Source organism: Phoenix dactylifera, chromosome 4, assembly GCF_051530095.1.
Source record: "Phoenix dactylifera cultivar Ajwa chromosome 4, Ajwa_hap1_PhDact_Kaust_v1.1, whole genome shotgun sequence".
NCBI lineage: Eukaryota > Viridiplantae > Streptophyta > Magnoliopsida > Arecales > Arecaceae > Phoenix > Phoenix dactylifera.
The window spans coordinates 45445480-45467408 of record NC_143193.1 but is presented as its reverse complement, the minus strand read 5'-3'; the positions used below and the strand labels follow the sequence as shown (position 1 = coordinate 45467408).

Below are 21929 nucleotides of genomic sequence, written 5' to 3'. Positions count from 1 at the left end.
ATTTTAGCAAGAAATTTTGGCAAATTCTGGAAATCATTTCTGTGCTATGATCTCCAACTCGTACTTGTGTTTTTTTTTTTTTTTTTTTTGTGAGAGAGAGAAGGGTGGAATACCTGCCCCCGACCTAGTAGTAGAGGATGCACCATCCAAGACCTCGGACCAGGGAACTCTGGGCGGGCAAGCCCAAGTTTATCCAACAGTATTTTTTAAGAAATTGTTAAATCCAATATTTAGTTAATTTTTGGAGTATGGAACCACCCTCTGGTCAAGCGATACTGGCATGGCTACTGGTGCCAGGATTGAGGATGCTCAGAGAAGAGCCAAAAGCACGGATAGCCACGATTAGATGTCCGACATTGTCGTCTGAAGAAAGGGAAAGGAGAACACTAGCATGCCTTTTTATACTACTAGGTATACAATGATTATTGGGCGGAATAAGTTTTTGCCTAATTTTGCTTTATAGACTAATTTTAAATTTTGGGAGAAATTGGTTTATACCCTAGGGTTAGGGGATAACCCCCACCATCGGATAAGCCTATCCGAGGGTGGGGTGGGGTATCCCTCATTTATTCTGCAACCAAGTATTGCGTTAGTTCACCTCACGAGGCCGAACATCATATTTCTAAATTAGTTATGAAATCTTTTATTATAATATATGTCTAAATTTCTATTTTTAATTTTTTTAAAATATAAATATATTTATTATAATTAATTATTTAAAAAAATGATTGTGGCAGTAGAGGTGATGCTGTAAGTGATAAAGATGGTGGAGGTGCAAATAATATTAGTGGCGATGGTATGATGGAGATGACAACGATGATGATTATGGTATGTTGAGATTTTTTTGATTTCTATTTGACGCATGTATTCGACTCATCAACTTACTACAAAAATTGAATTATTCAATCTAAGATAACAGTAAACTGCTTGGTTTCATCGGCATCTTCAACCATTCAAGTGAATAAATCAATAGATGAGCACAAACTTCCATCGTTTCAAGTTCTGTAGATGTTGACCTCTCAGCCGCCATGGCCCAGAAAAAAGACCGAACCGGCCAGATCGAGCCTCACCCGGAACATAATTCGGGCCTCCCACCGCCCGGCGACAGACGACACTATGATTGTTCTCCCGGTCGAGACGAAATAAAAGGAAAAGCCGGTCCAATGTCCCAAATGCTGAGCAAATCCGTTCCGTTCTTGGGGTTTTAACACGCGTCTCAGCTCGACCGGGCCGTTAACATCGCCCGTGTCGCCCGTGTCGCCCTATCGGAAGTTAAAGAAATACCCCAAAAATCGTCATTCTTTCTCTCTCTCCGCGATTTCCATTGGGCTCTTTGATTTCAGGTAAGCATTCGAAATTACTGGATTCGATTGCTATTAATTTCCCTACCTATTTCTTGTTCCTGAATTTTACCCTTTCGTGCATTCCATAGCATATTTTTGGTATTTTTATTATCGGGTTTTTATGCGGTAGAATCGATTCCTAGGATCCCATTTTATGGTAGATGATTTTAGGACCAGATTGCATCGATATATTGGTTAAATTTTGCAGAACAATAAAAACTTCTTGGTTCTTAGAATAGTAATTTCAATTTCTTGTTTTTTCCCCCTATATGTGTTCTTGAATTTGAACCTGTCCAGATTGGTTTTCGTTTTGTTTGTTGAAGTCAATTGCAATAAAATAAGGTGGCTTTCAAGGAAATTAATGCGTAGTTTAGAGTTACATTTCTTTTTAAGGTCATGGACTTGATTGAAACTTATGGCATGAATAGGGATTTGGTTTTTATTAGAGGATTTGGAGTCAAATCTTAAACTGTAGCTCACGTGGAATTCATGCAAAAATTTTATAAGTTTTTGGTTTAGTGGATTAGCCAGGTTGTTTGTTCTAGCACAGAACCATCCAAAAACACAGAATTTCTGGTAAGTTAGGTAGAATTATAACTCTGTCGGATCATTTCTAGAGAACATAGTTAGGCGTGATGGTGATTCTAAGACATGTTTTTAATTCATATTTTCTTTTGCTACAATATATGTACTGATTTTTGTACATTAGATTCAAGATATGCATCTCGTGTGGCATGGTACCCATATATTTTTCTTTTTTTTAAATCTTATAATTGTTCTGGATGTACTAATTTACCATACAATTCATTTTCTTTAAACTATTTCTCCTTACTGTCCTAGTTTTAAGGTTATATTTCTATAGTTTTAAGGTAGCTGGAGCCATATATTCCTTTTAATAACATAAAAAAAACTATGCTTGTAAAATATCTTGATAATGCAGATGTAAGTTACAAATACTATCTCAATACAAAAATAAAATTTTTGGGTACAAGAAAAACCTGGAAGAGAGCACAATATTTTACTGAAAATGTCCTAATGTGAAAATGAGATATAATAATACCCCCAAAGTACAATATCACAACTAGATTTAATGAGCGAGTCCCAAACATGAGCAGTTCTGGGCCTAAAAGTGGCATGTATAAGTGCATAGAATCTACTTGCAGACAAAAGACTGCACAAAAATGGGAATCAGCCCCTTCATTCCCACAAAACCATAACAGATGCAAGTGGGTCTATATGAAATTTAGAAGTCCCTATTTAAGATATGAAAGACCCAAAACTATTAGAATTGGTTCTGGAATTTGAAACTGAACTCAAGTTAATCTAGAGTGGCAGACAGAAGATTCAAGAAGAGTTTTAGGTGGGCTAGAAACTGCTCAGAAGATTGATATAGGATGGCTAGGAATTAAAAGCAAGCCCGGATGTCGTTGCAGGATGGAGTGTTGTTACTGGTTAGAGATAAAAATATATTTTGTTTCACCATTTCCAGTCACCATCTACTGGTTGAACATGCATGAAATAAAAGATGAATAGAACATATTTTTTGATAATCAAACTTCATGTCCAAGTGTACCTTGAATCAATAAGCTAATTTTTTATACTTTTCCATTTATAGTGACAAAGTTAATGCATTTATTAAAATTCGTTGTTTGTTAGATAAGGTTTCTGATGTTAAAACTCAAAAGGATTAATATCTTTGTGCACATTAAAGGGTATGTATGGAATCCGCTTCAGTGATTTGTGTGTGAAGTTCAGACCTATATTTGGCAAAGATTCTAGAAAACGATGGAGACATCTATTGTACCATTAAAAGCTAACTCCTGAGCGGTGTGTGAGGCTATGCTCTGGGGTTATCCGTCCCCACCACGTGCCACACACATGACATATTCTAGTATATATAAATACCAAGCTCTTGCCAAGTCTACAAATTTCATACAGAGGTTTATATTTACTAAGTCATGTAGTTTAGAACTATTTTTGTGGGATTCCTAGAGAAATTAAGAACTTGATATATTATCTTTTACTATGTATCATAACATAATGGCTTTCATCATATGTCTAGTCATTTACTATATTTTAGTTTGATTATGTAAATAAAGACAAACACCCGTCGACATCAATTTAGTTTCTCTTGCCAAATTACCTTGAGAGGTTCCTCAAGTACATTAATTCTTTTCCTCTTCTTCTAGCTTTCGTTGTTGTTTATGTAAATTATTTATATTTTTTTTATAATTAAATGTGCTTATGTCTCCTATGCAATGGTATAGACCTCCATTCATCTTTTGACTATGCAATTTCATTATTTGACATTTTATGGTTCAATACGGATGTAATTCTTGAGTGATAAAAGTGATTGCGCATATAATTGCATCAAGAGGCAAAACTTTTAAACTATCAAAAGGTTTTGTACATGTAGGTTGATTTCACTTTGACTGTGGGAGTTTTGGTTGGTTAGGGAGATCCGGAATTCTAAAAAATGAGGTTAGTATATTTTGTTCGCAAAAGGCATAGTTGCAATATATGTAGTTGTTCTCTTATAATTTGCCAATACCCTTTGTCATCTAAGCAAAGTTATTAATTGTTATATACTAATGCATTGGTTACATTTTGTGATATATACTGATTGTTATATACCAAGATCTGCAATCTCGATACCAAGTATTATGTTGGTACATCACCGGTTTGGTATGCTACAGGTCAATATGGTACGTTATGCATCCCGTACCAAAACAACTCTTGAGCCCATTTTCTCGCTTTTTATCATGGTATTGCTTGAAATTGGATGGTATGGGTCGACATATGTTGGTGCGGTACGTTACGCACTCTGATTTTGGGCGTTAATATAAGTTGATCTAGGGTCTGTACTGATCCAAAAAGTGTTTTCATGCTGGTTCTGATCCAATACGGTATGGTATGCCCCATAATAGGGGTTTGGGGTGGTACAACAAATTTTGCTCCACACATAATCAACTTAAACTGTGGTATAGTGGTATATGAAATTACTTTGATGAGACCATGCAAGAGTGACTTTAGTATGTAAATTATATGTTATGTTTGTGATGTTCATATTGACTATATTTATTCTAAAATTATCTAGTACTATATATTGAGACATGATAGTGTAGAAATCATGCATTCTTATGCTCTCCAAAAACTAATAAGTAACATCCCAATGCAAGCATTGCTTGCTAGTTCTTGAATGTATTGTTGCTTATATATGCTTATTGTTTAGCAATGATCGAATTTGTAATAAGAGTTATAGGGTTGCGCATTTAAATCTTGGACTCAAGACCCTAGTTGATCCAGGGCTGAGTTGAGATGAAACGAGGGCACTCCTATCCTGACACTTGGGATAGGCCAGTGACCAAGTGATTAACTGGTACATCCTTTGTTTAAAAAAAATTTAAGATGTTTCTAGAAGTTGCATGTCAAAATTTAGGGTAGGTTTTTTGAGCCGATGGTCGGATTTTGGCATGAGCTCGAGTGGATTGAGAAAAATTGAAAAATAATAATATTTAATGAAACACTACTTATCAATCATGTCATGAACAAAAAGGGTGATGAATTTAAATGACATAACAAGAAAGCCTATAAACAAATGTTAGAAACAAGAAACAAGAGAAAAGTAAAAATGTTGTCTTAATGAGTTACTAGGATGCCAAGCTATCCCAAGTGGCGAGATGCATCGGTCCCAATCTGCCTTTGCTAGGATAGACTGAGTCAAATTGGGCTTCAGCCCCAAATTTATAATGGATTTTAAGAACTTTTGGTCCAATAATTTGCTAGATCTCCTGAGGTATTACTCTAGAGTTATAGAGTTGTCTTCGGCTGATAGTTTACTATTTTTGATAGGCATGATAATGCAGAATCCTGTCAAGGCATGAAACAGATCTCCAAGGTTACATAATGTTATACACTAAGCCAACGTTTGGATGCTGGTAGGGGTGAAAATGGGCTAAATAATATCATCCCAAATCTGTTGTATCCAAATCTATCCGGATTTGGATACAACTTTTAACAACCGAAGAACATCCATATCCATAAATCCATCAAAGATTAATGGAATACAAATATGAATAGACCACTATCTGATTCATATCCAAATGCCCAGTATCTTTAATGAATTCTAAAGGAAAATAAGTATCAATTCTAACGCATTTTTAACTTTATTTACTTTCGAAATGATATCTTTTATTTGGTGTTTCATAAAGTTTTATTATTCGGTTTACATCTGCATTTATTCACTCTAACATTATCCGATTTGTATCTGTATTGATTTAAAACAAATATGGATATAAATTTTAGCATCCTATTAATATCCATGTCCATGTTTGTGTTCATCAAGTAAAAATGGACATAAATATGGATATACTTATATCCAATCCTTTTTTAGCACTGGTTGTTGGATAGCTAACCAGTGGATGGATTTTTTTAACTCCATTTGACCACCCCTTAACTACTTATCCGTGGTTTCGTACTATCCCCTATTTGGTTGAAGTTTTAGGGTCAGTAGTATAAGCTATTGGGAAAGGGTGAAAAAGAGGGAGAAGATAGAGTTCGGTAGTTAGGTTAAACCTATTTCAATGAGGGGTGAAATAAGTTTGCCCTACTTAAGGACCTTTTGATGCGTCAACCGTGCAAACTTTTTGCCCCATTTTTGGATGATGTTTGCCTGTTTAAGTGGATAAGCATCCAGTAACTTCCATTTGACTAGCAACAAAACAAACTATTATATGAATATATAGCTTACAGACACTCAAGGGTATTGTCATAGATTATAATATTAACTTATCTTTTGTTAATCCATGTTAGACCTCTAGGGGACTTCTTAGCAGCCTATGGCCTGTTGTATCTAAACTCCTAGGTTGACTTCTCATGATAAAAATGTTGCAAAAATCTGACACCCTCAACTTTCCTTTTGCAATATTTCTTGACTATATCAGGAACAAAAGCTATGTACCTATCAGAATGCATATATAGGCATATCCCTACTGGAGTGGGATGTACTCCTAGTCCCTTTTGCAATATGCTATGTAGCCAAGGATTTTTTTTAGGATCTGTTGTTTTGATGGATCACTTGCATCTATGAGGCATATTTTTTACTTATGGATCAACTATGCTGTATTTTACACTAATCCATCACAATGTTTCATAATTTTATGTTATCTTTCTGTTGAATTCTACTATGCTAAATTGTCAAGAAATATAACTGCATGTGTTTTAATAACTATCACCTTAAAAATGTGAATACATGCACATACACCTCTTCCTAGTGTCTGACATCTGATATTAATATCTAATTAGAACTGGACTCATACCAAGAAAGCCAACCAATGGACAGCATGCTACATTGTTGTGTGGTAATATGATAGGCCTCAAAGAGAAAAGATGTGCATTTGTGAAACATTGAAATAATTGAGGACATGAATTTCTATTTTAGAATGTTCGTTATACTGATTGATCTTTTGCAGTTTGTATGCTCTAATTTCTTTTAATGCAGTACAACATATTCTAATTTGATCTAGGCTAGAAAAATGAAAAACATGTGATGAAGGATGACATAAATAAAAGCTGGGATTTTTTTTTTCTTTCTTTACAGTCATACTTATAATCAAATTTTCCCTCTCTCTATTGTAATGTCAACTTTATCTTGGATTTTTTCCCCCTTTTCCTCATGTTTGGAGTCAACGTTTGCTATTTCTTCATTGTTGGAAGATGCTTATAGTTGACTGGAACCATAAATCTGCTATTTGCATTATTTTGCTATCTTTAGATATATTGCAGAGCTTTTCACTATGATCTATAATGTTATATTCATTTTGCAAAGTAACCAATTTATTCTGTTCATGCTTATTCTTAACTAGGGGTCGTGTGAGATGGAATGAGGCAAACTTGGATGAGATTGAAGCAAATAAACCAGTAAGGCAGAAAATCACTGAGCCTAAGACACCATATCACCCTATGATTGTTGATGATGATGGTTTGTCTGTGCAACTTTTATTACCATCTGCCCTATCTACTTTAACCGATATTATCATGACATAATTTTTTAACTAGCAACTATAACATAATTCTTGATTTTGTAGGTTCTTTGTCACCACGGCGTGCTTTTGATGAATGCTTTGATGAATCTGCTCATGCGGAAGCAATTCTTACTGCCTTGAATGACGTAGCTTCTTCAAGCAGAAGGCAAGGGGGATGGACATCTTCTGAAGATGAAGCAGATGCCATGGAACAAGATGAAGGTTGTTACCTGTTTCTTATGGCTTTCTAATCCTGCTACTTGGCTGTTGGCATGTATCTGTCTTGGCATTGCTATCTTCTTGCTGTTATTACTTCTATCTTGCTGAGATCTAAATGTGCCTTTTGTATGTTGGATGCTTAGGATGACTGGGTTTTGGTTTAGATGCTCCTTTTGTTGTTTTAACATGAAACATGTATTGTTCAAGTGAAATCATTGTGAGGAACAAAAATGACATCCTACTCAACTCGTTCTTGTTTTCTTTATGCGTACAAGGTTGATGATGTTGGTCCAAATAGATTGTTGGTAATAGAGAGGGTCTTGTCATAAACGGCAGAAGATAGGAAGATCAGCAGTATGAGCTTATAAAATGATTGCCTAGCAGGGCTTTGCCTTTGAAGAAGCTGTTTTCTTTCATTAATGCATTACCTGTCGACAGGGAAGTTAACATTTGCAATTATCTTGTCCTAGTTTGGCCTTTTCACCTGGCTCCATAGGCTCAAAAGTCAAAAGTCATGCTGAAAAGGAGGTAATGGGACAAATTTTAGTGCTTTTGGCTAGGTCTTTGGAACAGTAGTTTGTCCTGAAAGGGTTGATGAAAGACTGAAACTGGGACTGATATTTTGGTCTAGGTATGGATTTTGTCACCTGACCTCCAGCCAGGTGTTTTTCTTTTCACTTGGTTACCTAAAAGATTAATTGAAGAAATCTTTGCAATTTTTGTAAAAAATTTAATCCTGAAATCTTGATGGATGACTGGATTTAGGGCCACCATCATTACCAGTGTTTCTTAGCTGATGCATGGTCGAGTAGCCCACATACACAATCCTAATTGCAATCCAAGATTTTTATGGCTGGCATCTTCAAAAATCTATTGAGATAATTCCATGAGGTTTTAGACTGGAGATCTAAAAGGCAACAGTATCTTGATGAGATGTGGAAATTCTTGAAGATGGTTGTTCAAAATTTCAAATATGGCAACTTATGCAGAAACTACCTCGAATATCTTGGAGATCTCTTTGGGGAATTTCGAAAAGGTGCTAAGAATGCAGGGTATCATTGGTAGTCTGAAAGACATCATGAGTGAAAAGAACTTTCAACAGGATATGGAGATCATGAAGAGTTCGGTTAAAGACTAGGATGTAAATAAATTTTAGGGTTCTTTGCGGCTGGTTTTGAGGCCTTTTTGTTCCAGGCTTGGTTCTTCTTGTTTTGAGTATTTTCTTTATTTTCTTTATTTATTTATTGGTTAAACTGGGGTTGGAAACCCATCTGAACCTGAAACCTATAGAAGGCTCATGACAAAAGGAACAAGCTAAGTTGGAAGACAGTGTTCTCTTAGTTTTTTTTGATCTTGTATTTCTGATGGCAATTGCGTTAGTTCTGGTACTACCACTCTCAAGTCTTTTAAGATTAATGGTCTTCAGTATGGTGACTGGGTTCTTTTTGTTTGGACTTGGGAGGATTTGACATCTTGCACATAGGACACTTGATCAAGTCCCTTAGGCTCCTACAAAAGGTAGCAATTTGCAGCCTTGATCTCCAGAACCCTTGATTATTTAAGCCATCGAGATTGACAGTTACAGAGAATGGAGGGAAAGGATCGATTGAATAAAAGAAGAATGAATACAGAACAAAGGAAGATCAAAGGTAAGTAGGGAAATGGAGTGAGAAGAAGAAAGCTATACAAAGTGGAAAGAACCGCATGGCATAAATATTCAGGCCATGCGCCTTGTACTAATTTAATTGGCCTGAATGGTTCTTAAGCAGGGCAAAGAGTCCAGACCAACCCTGATAATTGGCTGATCACTTATGGATTCATGTATGTTTAATCCATAAATGCCGAAACTAGTAAATTCTGCCTGAAACTGATTGGTTTTGGCTGAAACTTAAGTCTTGGTATGTTTAAAATAATATTTGGATCGTACTTTGCAACTTTCCAACTTAGATAACCATCTGCCTAACTATAAGCTAGTCTAACTAAATAAATACTCCATTTAATAATCTGTTTAAATGCATTCTCTGAGATATATTTTAAATATTTGAACAGATTTGATATTCTGATTGTTCAAGATCTTTCTTACTTGCAGCATGATATACTTTGATACGCTATGTATAACTGTGTAACTTAGTTGTAGAGCCAAAAAGAAAATCTGTCTCATCAACAATTATCTCTAATCTAAAAAAGGGTTCTGAAATAATCATGAAAATGACATCAGACTTTAGGAATCAGCTTTCTCAAAATGATAATAGATATCTCTAATCTAAAAAAAGGTTCTGAAATAATCATGAAAATGACACCAGACTTTAGGAATCAACTTTCTTGAAATGATAATAGATGTATATGACTCTGTGCTGAGGACAATTTGACACAAAGCCTCTCTAACATGACTGCTATATAGTAGAATTGGATATTGGAAGGGCAAATTGGGCACCCGATATTTGAGGTTATTTTTTTTATTTTATTAAATCTTTTTTCCTAATATTGTTATACCTAGTGAGCCACGAGGCATATAATCTTGCATCTAAACCGAACTTCATATGTATCTTTAATCAGTGTTCGAGAACCTGGTTAGTACTGGTCCATTCTAGGCATCATTCTAGATTGGACCAATGACTTATTGCAGGACTCACACAAGACCCTGGGTCCTTGCATATGGGCGGATAGAATGCAGTTATGGGGTATGGTATTTATGGTGCTTGCTTTCTCTTATTATTTCTAATTTGGTCAAATAAGGAAATCCTTGGCCAATCTAGGGCACTAGTGAGGCATTTGTTCAACGTATAGTGACCGCTAGTGGATGGTGATGGATGGTAGATGATGGTGTTCATCCTATTTTTTCCCCCTCTCTTTCCTCCAAATTCGTCTCCCTTCCTCTTCTCCTTTGTTCCCTGTCCTATCCTACTCTCCCTTGTCTACTTGTCCCCTCAGTCTAGTCCTCCTCCAGCTGTGCCTATTCGCCCTCCCTACCCCCCTGCTTCTCTCATAGTAAGTTTCAGGATGCCAACATGTCCCATGTTTTAGTATGGTAACGTCCTGACATCAAGGGATCGGTTGGGTGAATGGATTTGTCAAAGATCTTAATTTTGTTATTCTAGTCAATGGGGTCCCTATCGCCTCTTTCCACTCTAGGGTTGGACTGTAGCAGGGATGCCCATTATCCCCTTATTTATCCTTTACGATGGAATGCTAAGTAGGCACTGAATAGAGAGATGGCTAATGGTAAAATATATGGCTTCTGTCCATGAAGAAATGGGCCAGCAAAAGGTCACTTGTTATTCGCAGATTATCGCCTCCTTGTCTCTAGGGCTTGGCAGCGAGATTGTGATTCTTTCAGATAGCTTATTCAATCTAACACAGTCCATCTGTATAGAAGGCATCCTATCAAATTCAATGGTAGTTTTTAGTCCCAATATTGCTCACTCTGTAGTTGAATCTCTGGCCTCTTGCATGGCTATTTGGAAGGCAGAGGACATGGGAGGGTACTTAGGTGTTCCCTCGCTTGGTGTTTGATTGACAAGAAGTGACACGTAGTTGATAAAAGACCATATCTTATGGCACCTTAATACTGGGAAATGGCAGTCCTATCATTTGTTGGGCATCTGACTCTACTCCAATCTGTCATTTGCTCACTCTGTAGTTGAATCTCTGGCCTCTTGCATGGCTATTTTGAAGGCAGAGGACATGGGAGGGTACCTAGGTCTTCCCTTGCTTGGTGTTTGATTGAAAGCAGTGACACGTAGTTGATAAACGACCATATCTTATGGCACCTTAATACTGGGAAATAGTAGTCCCTATCATTTGTTGGGCATCTGACTCTAGTCTAATCTGTCATTTGTGTTTTGTCCATGCACTTGCTACTGAATGTAGCTATTCTGCAACATTTCTTGGATTGGCTCTAGCAAATTATGAGAATCTCTCTGTGGGTACATGATTCCACTGTGAGGAAGTTTCCCCCTGTGTCTTAGGAATTTATATGCCAACCTTAAGAACTGCAGGGGCTAGGGATCCAAATGTCAATAAATGGTGGCAAGCTTTACTTAGCAAAGTAGCGGGCATGGCAGTGATCCATGAACAGCATGATTTTAAGTTTGTTGAGGTCTAAGGATGGCTTTGAGGGTTCTTGGTACAACTGCTAGACCCCAACATTGAGCTCTCCAATCTGGAAGGCCATAAGCAAAGCCAGCTTCCTAATTGCTGATAAATTTATTGGGTCTATTGGTGATGGCAATGGCATTGATGTACTCACTGAACCCTAGTTTGGGCATGCTCCATTATCCAAGATGGCAAAGTCAGTGGATATGAGCCTTCTCATTCGGTTCTCTATCGTCAACAACTTCATTACTGAGGAAGGTACCTAGTACAAGATTCTACTGGCTCAATGCTTTCTGCCTATGGTGGTAACTGAAGTCCTTGCAATACACTGAGCTGAAGGAAGGGTTGAGAATGTGCTTTGTTAGGATCATAATTATAATACTGGAATTTCTATTCAACAGGTTTACAAGAAGATGTTGTTTACTAGTGATAATCATAGTAACTATGGGTGGAAACAGGACCTTCCTGCTCATAAGAGGGTGTTATGTTTCTTATAGAAATTTGTCATTGGGAGATTGCTAGTGGTTGTTCTATTGCATCATCAAGGGATATTTAATACATTATGAGCTAGGTTACATGTAGCATTTATTCTCTCTGTAGGCAATCTGTACTCTGTAGTGTTGTGGGCTGTGGCAAATGCTATCCTCCTTCCTCCGATGCCCAAATGCCAAGCAGTCGTTGACTTCCTTCAGAGGCCGGTAGGTATCAAGAGTATGAGGTAGGCTCAGTGTAGGTTTCTCTATATTCCATGGTCGATATGGAAGGCGCAGAATAGTGAAAATCTTTGAAGGTGAGGCCAAGAATTCAGCCTCAATAGCTGGATAAAGCATTGTGCTAGTTGATGAATTACCTGAACACCCAGGATAATACTACCACCATTCTGGCCATTAGGATTCCTTAGATATGGGTGCTGATGCACCGCTCCCAGCACCCCCCCCCCCCCCTCCCCCCCAACCGAAACCAAAAAAAAAAAAATTTAAAGCAGCAAGGGATCATCTTCATGTTGATTGCATCTGGTGGAGGGAGACTCTACCATGGTTGCTTCCTGTCTCTCTAAGGAATCTATGTCTCTCCATCCCATTTTGCGGGAAATTCAGCAAGGTCAGTTGGCTCTCCATGCCTTCAAAGTCTCCTTATCATACATGAAGGGAACAGACTGGCCAATCTCCTCGCCAGATACTCATCCACTACCTCCTCCCTTGTTCTCTATGACATGTCCTATCCCTTTCAACTTTTGCTTCTTGCAAATGCTGATGCAGCTTCTTGTGGTTTTCCTCGAATGTAGGTCTTCCTACTGTTATATTCAGAAAAAAGAAAGAAAAAAACTTATCTCTGACATTGTAACTCTAAAATTAATTAGTGATTAGGTGCATATTATAGCATCAGTGCTTTAAGGAAAGCCTGAATTAGCTAAAATCATTTTGGTATTTGCCCAATCCAATGCAACCAACAATATAAGACCAAACCTTGCTCTTGTACACAATAACTAATCCAATCCAGCCTGTAGCGGTTGTGACTCCCAACTGTTTATCTGGCTTAACTACTTTTTGAACATCCTAGTAGACGGACTTGATCTGGATTTGTTTCAGTTGGTGTTCGTGTATCTGCAAGCTGAAATGCAGTGATTTTAGCCCATGCTCGTGGACTAATTGAATCTCACACGTTCAGTTCAGCTTGTACATTGACCAGATTTATTTTCATAGTACCTAACTTAATAAGACTTTTCAGGCTAGTCCTTAGCTTGACTTTTAGACTGCCTGCATGCGACTTGATGCAATTATGGACATTCTAGGTCACACATGAATGGAAGTAGCCCCATAGACATGTAAGCCTATGCACATGATGATTTATCTCCTTTTGTTTTTTTTTTTTAAAAGCTTAGAAGGGGGCCGAGATAGAGCTCCATTAATTTGTATTACGCTGAGGGTGGGACATAAACCCAGGCCATGAGTACCCAGCACCTAGTGACTTTAAACTCTGCCATAGGCACCTACAATTGGTTATTGTAGTTGCCAAATTAATTGATGAGAACCAGATATCAGATTGTACTTGCAATTGCAAACTAGGTCATATGAACCTCATACTGGACAATAAATATATTTTATGAGAAATAGATGCTTATTATTTGTGTGATTTATAGAAATAAGTATAAATGCTTCTTCATTAGCATAAGTTAATTAAATATTTTTGGAACTTCACATGCATTGTATGTGCAATTTTCATTGTGTAGCTCAAAAGAGGATACGATACGATAGTGCTTTCATATCATGATATTTTCAAGCATAGTTGCTATGAAACATGTTCTCTAAATAACAAAGGGTTTCCCCCTTGATGCATTTGGAAAACTAATTCGATTCAGTTTCCTTGTCTGGAGAACTTGCTGTGGAGGGTTGGTGGGGGCTAGTATGATGCTGTCTGTGTGAAGCCAAACTCAAACTCTTTCCATAGCACCACATGCTCCATCCTTATGAGGAACAAAGTTAAGGAATTTAAACAATTAAGGAGAGAGAAGTGCGGGGAGGCTGCTGAGCTTGCTGATCTATCCATTGTGGCTGCTGGTTGTCACCATGGTCACTGCCTCCCACCAAATCCAAACCTCAGGGAGAAGAGAATGGGGAAGTCTTGATATATTTCTCTTTTAAATGACTCTTACATGCACATCCATTTATGTTAAAGAAAACCTTGATGAGCTCGACAAGAGAAACAAGAAAAGAGGGAATTTACAAAGAAGAAGGGTTGATTATCAATTTTCATATTTCTAAAACATGGAAATGCACTGTCAACATTATATACCATACTGCCGTGCCTGGAGATGCAAAAAATTAACCACCATATCAGGGATTTCCCACTTTTGGGAATTTCTTTAATCATTGGTTCTTATTTCTCAGTTCCCATATACGTACTATCTCTGTAGCTATCTTCCCATACTGGCAGCTGTACTTTTAAGACCGGTGTAATTATGCTATTTCATGTAGCAGAGAAAGTCATTTTTGTTACCTGGTTTCAAATTTTCTTCTTAATAATAAAGAATTCATGCATTCTGCTGTTAGTCGGGTAGCGGGTCCTTAGTTATCTGTTTATATTAAGTTATTCACGGTGATTAATTATAGTGGGAAAGGAAGCTAATTAAAAGAGAGAAAAAAAATTCTGAGTTTGAAATTGTATGTAGATGATTAAACTGTTGATATTGATTAGTTTTTTTTTCCCACTGTTCTATTATATATTTGGCTACCATTTTTTTTCCTTTTGTTATTTATGTTGGCGTTAAATAGTTTGGTTATTGGTTATGATCAGTTATTTATTGATGATTCAGAAAATTCATTTTATAGCTACCTGTCATATTATGCCTTTTATTTTGCACTCTTTTTTGAAGCAAAGTTACTTTTTGGCCATTAGATGCTCCAACATCAAACATACTTGACATCATAGAAATAATCTTTAGCTTCAACCAGGGTTCCAAGCCAACGGAACATCTTGGCGAACTGGGCTCGTAAAGGCAATTAAATCACTGAGCATTTCCATATATTTCTTTTGGTAATTAAGCATTTTCATATTTCAGAAGCTTGCACTAAGTTCACCTAGAAAATATCCTGCATGAATGCTGAGCCTAATATAGATAAGATTTAAGATTTTTAAACTTAAACATGGCCTTATCAAAGATTTTGGAAAGGGACCATACAGGACACACCTGATGTGGGAGTGGGCCTAAATACGCACCTGTGCAGTTCCTTTAAAAGGGCTAACCACGAGCCAATTGTGATGTTTGTGGTTGGACCCTTCCCCTTGTGAGACCTTGCCTTAAAACAGTGGGAATGTATGAGGTAAGCAGGGCCAAGGACTCCAATTAGTAACTTCTAGCTAGCCTTTTTGGTTAAGGTCTTGGGCCACTAGAAATGGTATATTAGTAGACTTATATATGGTGCCAAAATTGTGCATGGTTGATGGTGAGTCTGGTTCATAGAACATATATCAACAACAATTAATTGGATATACATCGAGGTCGTTGATACATACTTGGCTACATGTTAATTGTTGCCTTAATGGAGCATACCTCATAAAGAAGAATCTCGATGTCCCACGGTATGGGTTTGATATTTCATTGTCTTTGATATGTGGTCAGATATTTTAAAATCTTTACATATCATATTTATCTAGAAAATGTTGTTTCTTGATTTCATAATCAAATTAGTGACTTCTAAAGCAATGATGTGCATAAAGGCTATATCTTTCCTATGTGTTTCCTTAAGTCTGAGTTTTTTTTTCTCCTCTTGTTTTCCCATAGTGCTACTTACTGATCATAAAGAACATGTATGTTGGCCTATATAGGTTTTAAGGGCATTTCTTGGCCAGTTAAAAGGTTGATGTACTTGTCTGCTTTCAATATATTTGGTCATTATCTACTTTAAAATGAAGTGGAAAATAAACTGAATTCGAAGGACCATACTGATACATACGTTAAGTTGTGTTTTCCCGTTTCTTCTTTTCAGACTCGGAAACAGATAGAGCAAGATTAAGTTTCAAGGATCACCGACGGGCTCACTATGATGAATTCCACAAGGTGAAGGAATTACTACGGGCAGGATCTCTTGTAGATGTTGAGGCTGACGAGGACAACAATGGCCAAGGAAAGGGTGAGGATTCAACTTCTTTGATGGGTGGTGTGAAGGAAGCTGACCCTGGAGAGGGTCAAAATACCAACCTAAATCAATATCAGGAGATGCATCCTCCATGCGATGGAGTCTATAAATAGTATTTGTTGTTATTTAAGGTTGCATAAGAGTTTAGTATTGAGATGCATGATGTACTCTCTTTTGGTGAAAATACTAGTTCATGACCGAGAAAAAGCTAGGGGTAGTGAAATCTGTTTCTCACAACATAACTTTGCAATGTGAAATCTCCAGATCTCCAATCCATGTAAACGTTCTCCCGCCACCCCTCCCTTTTTGTGATTGTTTTAATGCATAGTTCGCTAGGTGACAGCAAATGTTTCTATAATTTTAGACGCAACCTGATGTAAGACTTTTGAGTGAAAAAACATGTAAGACTTTCATGAAAACCATGTAAATCATGTAGCCAGGTATTGGCCTGTCATTGAATAATCGTGGTACAGAAATCTGAGACTGAGAATGCTGTTAATATTTTTTTTTCCTGGGAAATGGTAAACAATTCTGTGATTGCCATACTTTCTCTCATGGCCAACTGCTGGCTATTTCCTGTTTGTTAGTCTTGGTGGATCCTTTTCACCTTGGTTTGTAGTTTGCTATGGCAGAGATAATGCAACGTATTCTGCAGCTATTCATGGGGAAAATATGAAAGACTGCCCTCATTGATCTGCGAGCAATACATGTGTCACTTTATCAAAATATTGAGCTCTGATTTCAGCAAAAGAGTTAGGCCTCTGGTGATCCTGACAACCCATGTAGCTTTTCTAGATTGCTCAAAGACAACCACAGTCCAGGCCGTCTGTAGAAAACAACACCCCTTGTTATGGTGCACTCGCAAAACATCAGTACTTCACAAAATACGCTGGTTGGAAGATTTGATGTTGTTTAACTTGAGAAACTACCGTCAGCTTTGGTTGACTGCTCTCCGACACAAGGTAAAATCCCTGCGAGCAGGCATTGATGTCCATAGTTTATATATCTTCCACTGATGTCATGTCCATTTCATTCCTTTTCTCTGCTCGTCCATTTTGCCGACCAACGTCGCCATCTCATTATAAATGCTTTTCTTTTTGTTCCATTTAGAAAACACACTCTTCATGTGCATTCATTCATTAATCAGATCTATTTTACCCAGATCTTTTACAGGATGACACCGATCCATCAAATGCCCTTCATCTGAAATAAACCATCCGCTTTGGATGTGGTGAAATTTAGTTCGTCTTTTTTTTTTTTTTCTTTTGCTTGAAACGGATATTTCATGCAATACGTGTACAAATATATCCAAGAATGTCAAAATACAACAACTCACGGAGTGCTAGTGGTAGCTCTCCCTCTCCTGACCAGAGGGTGTACCCTGAGTGGTGGGCCGCGTGGGCCGCCACCCAGTTGGCCGCCCCATTGGCCTCTCTAAATACATGCTTGGCCCGAAGGACCCTCCCATCTCTCATCATCATCCCAATGTCGCGGACCAAGGGGTGGTCTGTGCCGTCTCCTTGTGGCCCCCTTTGAATCCATCGAATAACCGTGGCCGAGTCGCCCTCCAGAATAATCGAACTAGCCTGCAGCACCACTCGCGCATGATGCAGACCTGCCCAGGCAGCTCGCAGCTCTGCCCCTGGTACCGACGTGTCGAACAGCTGGCAGCCACCTGCTGCCACCACCCTAGAATGCGGGCCCTGTATGACAAAGCCTGCACCGCCCCGCACACCGCCATCCAGCACCGACCCGTCAAAATTGACCTTGAGGAAACTCGGGGGGGCTCCCAGGTGAAAAACACCATCTGAGGAGCTGCCGTAGCAGAGGGGGAACCCCAGGTGTCCCGAGCTATCAAAGGTCTATCTAAAGAAAGGGTGGGCCTGATCTCCGTGGCCTGTGCTCGGGCAAGCTCCGCAGCAAACCTCGGTAACACCTTGCGCTCTCCGAGAGTACGAGCGTTCCTTGCCAGCCAAATCTGATGTGTTGTGCAAGTCGCTCTAAAGGCCTCCAGCCGAGTACTCGGACTGGCAAGCCCCTGCCGTATCACCTGGAGAAACTGTAGCCTCGCGCTCCGAGCCTCCTGCGGGACCTCGGTCCACTGCCATGTCGACCTCGCCCATGTGCACTGGAAAAGCAAATGGTCCATCGACTCCTCAGCTCCACACGTCCCCCACTCTGCGGGGATCCCCCAGCCACGCCTGCTCAGCACTGCTCTCGTCGGAAGGCGGTCCCAAAATACCTTCATAAGAAAAGGGCTGCACGCGGGTGGAGTCCGGACCTCCAGATCCAAGTGCAATCCGGCCCCCGCTCATGCTCTGGCTGGATAACACGGAAAAGGTCTCCCAGCCTAACATTGGCCCGGCTCGAGGTACCCCAAACCCTAACATCCGGCCCTGCACATCCTGGTAACGGAAGGGATCGGATCCTCGCAGCTAGGTGCACCCCGAACAGCCGTCGAAGTCTGATCTCATCCCACTCTGCTCCATCTGCAACTAGGAGGTCACATACCCGCAGTCCCTCTACTGCCTCTGTATCTACCATGGTCGGCCAACACCGCAGAGGAAGAGTGTCTACCCACGGATCGCTGGTCACATCAATGCTCCTGTCGTCCCCTATCAACCACCTGTTGTTTGCCGATGCGGTCGGCAGGTACCTCCTAATCTCGCGCCACATGAAGGAAACCTGGCGCTCTCTCCGTGCCACCTGTAGGGCCCCTGGGCCATATCTGGCTGCCATCACCTGACTCCAGAGGCTGTGCGGCTCAATCATAAACTGAACCGCGTGCCGAGCAAGGAAAGCCTCGCGCCTCTCCAGGAGGGACTGCACCCCCAAACCACCCTCACTGGTCGGACGGCAAATCTGCTCCCAAGCCACCAGATGCACTCCATGGCCCCCACTGTGGGACCCCCATAAGAAGCTCCGAAGAAGACGCTCAATCCTCAACAAAGTCATCTTCGGCACCACAGAGTTGGCCATGAGATACATCGGCATGGATCCCAACACTGATCTGATTAGAGTCAGTCTCCCCATCATGGATAGGGAAGACGCCCTCCATCCCTCCAACCTACTCTGGACCCGCTGTACTAGGCCCGAACACTCTGCCACTCGTAGCCTCCGGCCAGCGATGGGAACTCCCATATAGGTCAACATCCCCTCCTGCTCTGGTATCTGCAGTATCTCCCGGATTTCCTGTCGGACTCTGATCTCCGTGCTGGGGCTGAACATGATAGCTGACTTCATGAGGTTCACTCTCTGGCCGGACGCCGTGCAGTAGTCCGCCACCACCTTGCGAAGGACTCGTGCCTCAACAACTCGTGCCCTGGTCAGGAGAAGACAATCATCAGCAAAAAATAAGTGGGAGAGCGGTCGAGCCCCGGGTGCTGGAGTGAAGGCCTCCATCTCCCGGCTGGCGCAGACTCGCTGCAAAGCTCGTGACAAAATATCAGCACAAATAATGAACAAATCTAGTTCGTCTTTAATTCCAGGATGTGCTGAAATCTAGTTTGGTCTTTAATTCCATCATGTCGGCCTTTGTGTTGGAAGGAAATCCGAAATACAAACTGCCAAGAGAGTTGAGATTGATGCTGTTTGGGAAACAACCAGACAAGGTACAGAAATTTGTTATCGTTGACATGCAACGAAATATTAGCTCTCCCGGCTATTCCACCTATAAGAGTGTTATCATCTTACATGGTGCATTTGCCTTTTGATCATCTCAACAGGGCTATAAGTTTCTCTAGGTTGTGACCCAAACTTGATCCCAATAATTGAGGGATGCATTGGATTGGCTGTATTTGTTAGATTTGATTTGACTCACCAAAGTCAAGCTATCTGACAAGGTATTCCATCAAGACACAGTATCCCTTGATCCAGCTAGGATCTTATCAGGAAGCAACTATTCAATTCCACACACCTTTTTCCAACAACAAAGGATACTATGGAATAGTGAGGATGCCACTTTATATGGATTGGATTGAATGGTTGAGAAATATAGCCACTTTATATAGTGAGGATAAGTAAAATTTGTTTTCCATCTTTATGTAATGCATCCTCCATGCACCCTTTTCGTGACAAACAAATTTTACCTATCCTCACCATATAAAGTCGCTATATTTCTCAACCATTCAATGCCGGCAACAACCCTGATTAGATTTCTTCAAACTTCTATGAAGAAAGGATCTTATTTAACGAAGGGATTTTGACAAGGAGAAGCCTAAATGGGAAACTTTTCTAATGTTAGAATTTGCATAATTTTAAGCATCGTAAGATTTCCACGCTTTCAAAAACTTCAGTTCATAGTATTTTCTTGATCATAGTAAAACTGAAGCTTATCTAGATTAATAAAGTCATAATATCAAATAAAGCCTCAAAACTTTTATGACGTACGCATATTAGAATCCAATTCATGGCTAAAAACCTTTAGAATTCATCTTACAAAGATTATTAAAATATTTTAAATAGCTTCGATGAAGCATTTGCATGTGCATTATAAATAGGATATGCTAATATCTTTATCTTTTTCATTTAAGAATATCATAAGAATCTATTAAAACATCCACTCATAATGCCTTATTTAAAACTATGCTGCACTCGCATTGAGGTTGTGAGGACTAATGCAGATGTGTGTTTAATTTCACATCGATTATTTACTGAATAGTTCTTGGATTCTTATACAGCATTAAGGAGCTCAAATAATATCTTCCGGCTAGCTTTTGTAGATGAAGTTCTGAATTTTTACAGAAGTTGTACTATAATAATCTTTTCCTAAATAATCAAAAACAAAAGTTTGCACCATGACAGCATAACACATGAGTGGACTGGTCCTAACTTGACCCTCTCATTTCCGGTCTTCTTCGTATCAATTATTTAAGCAGTACATATGATTCATATGGGGAGGTGACAATAAAATATTAACTGATCGGCAGGATATCAAGCTGGTCGCTTGTATAGAAATTTCTATGCGAACGCACACATAAGCCATCTGATCTATAGCAGCAAAACAATGTAACGAGTTAAAACTCGAGACGGATCTCTATTTCAAATTTGTGCGTAGAAATTTTTATGCGTGTGCTCGGAGGATAATCTCTTATTCCAATCACCAACTGTCACCAAGTCAATTATTGGGGCCAACCAAGAGAGGTCGTAATAATTGTAGGAGATGGATTGGCATCGTCGGCTTCAACGGTTGAGATGGGTAAGTCTCATAAATTTTCCTCTCACAAGCGGCTGAGATTGTAGAAGGCAATACATGTTGAACTTATCATTGATTGCACCTCATGCTACACGTTTGATTCCTTCTTTCAAAAAAAGTTGACCAACTCGTGCCCCCCGCCCCCTGTTCCTATATCATTTCCCGTTCATCTTGTAAAAGCTGCCGGTGTCACCGTCTGCAGGTTGGCTCCAAGAAGGGCGATTCGGCCATCGTGATCAGCTGAATTCAGAAAAGCCCATGCCGTGGTGAAAAGGAACGCTTCTTGCTTTAAAATATTTGAACTATGGTGAGAGATAGAATGATCTTTCAAGCCAAGCATATGTTTAGAGAGGCCAATGAGGCTACAGATTAGATGACTTTTTATGTGGTCTGCCACTCCAAAAGCACCTTGTAGGCT

General features: G+C 39.3%; 1 protein-coding gene across 4 annotated transcripts; it reads left to right on the top strand.

Moving 5' to 3' along the window:
- Positions 1-917: 917 nt before the first annotated feature.
- On the top strand, positions 918-16816 carry LOC103719872 (protein phosphatase inhibitor 2-like). 4 transcript variants are annotated; one of them, XM_089930182.1, is made up of 6 exons: positions 1191-1343; positions 3760-3824; positions 4040-4048; positions 7208-7323; positions 7430-7588; positions 16168-16816. In XM_089930182.1, the coding sequence occupies exons 2-6, from the start codon at positions 3820-3822 to the stop codon at positions 16428-16430; spliced, it is 552 nt and encodes a 183-aa protein (XP_089786308.1). In that variant the 5' UTR covers positions 1191-1343; positions 3760-3819; the 3' UTR covers positions 16431-16816. The 4 variants fall into 4 exon arrangements, with proteins under 4 accessions (XP_089786309.1, XP_089786308.1, XP_089786311.1 ...); XM_089930183.1 differs by lacking the exon at positions 4040-4048 and having other exon boundaries at positions 918-1343; XM_089930184.1 differs by lacking the exon at positions 4040-4048 and having other exon boundaries at positions 1264-1343; positions 3745-3824.
- Positions 16817-21929: the final 5113 nt, after the last annotated feature.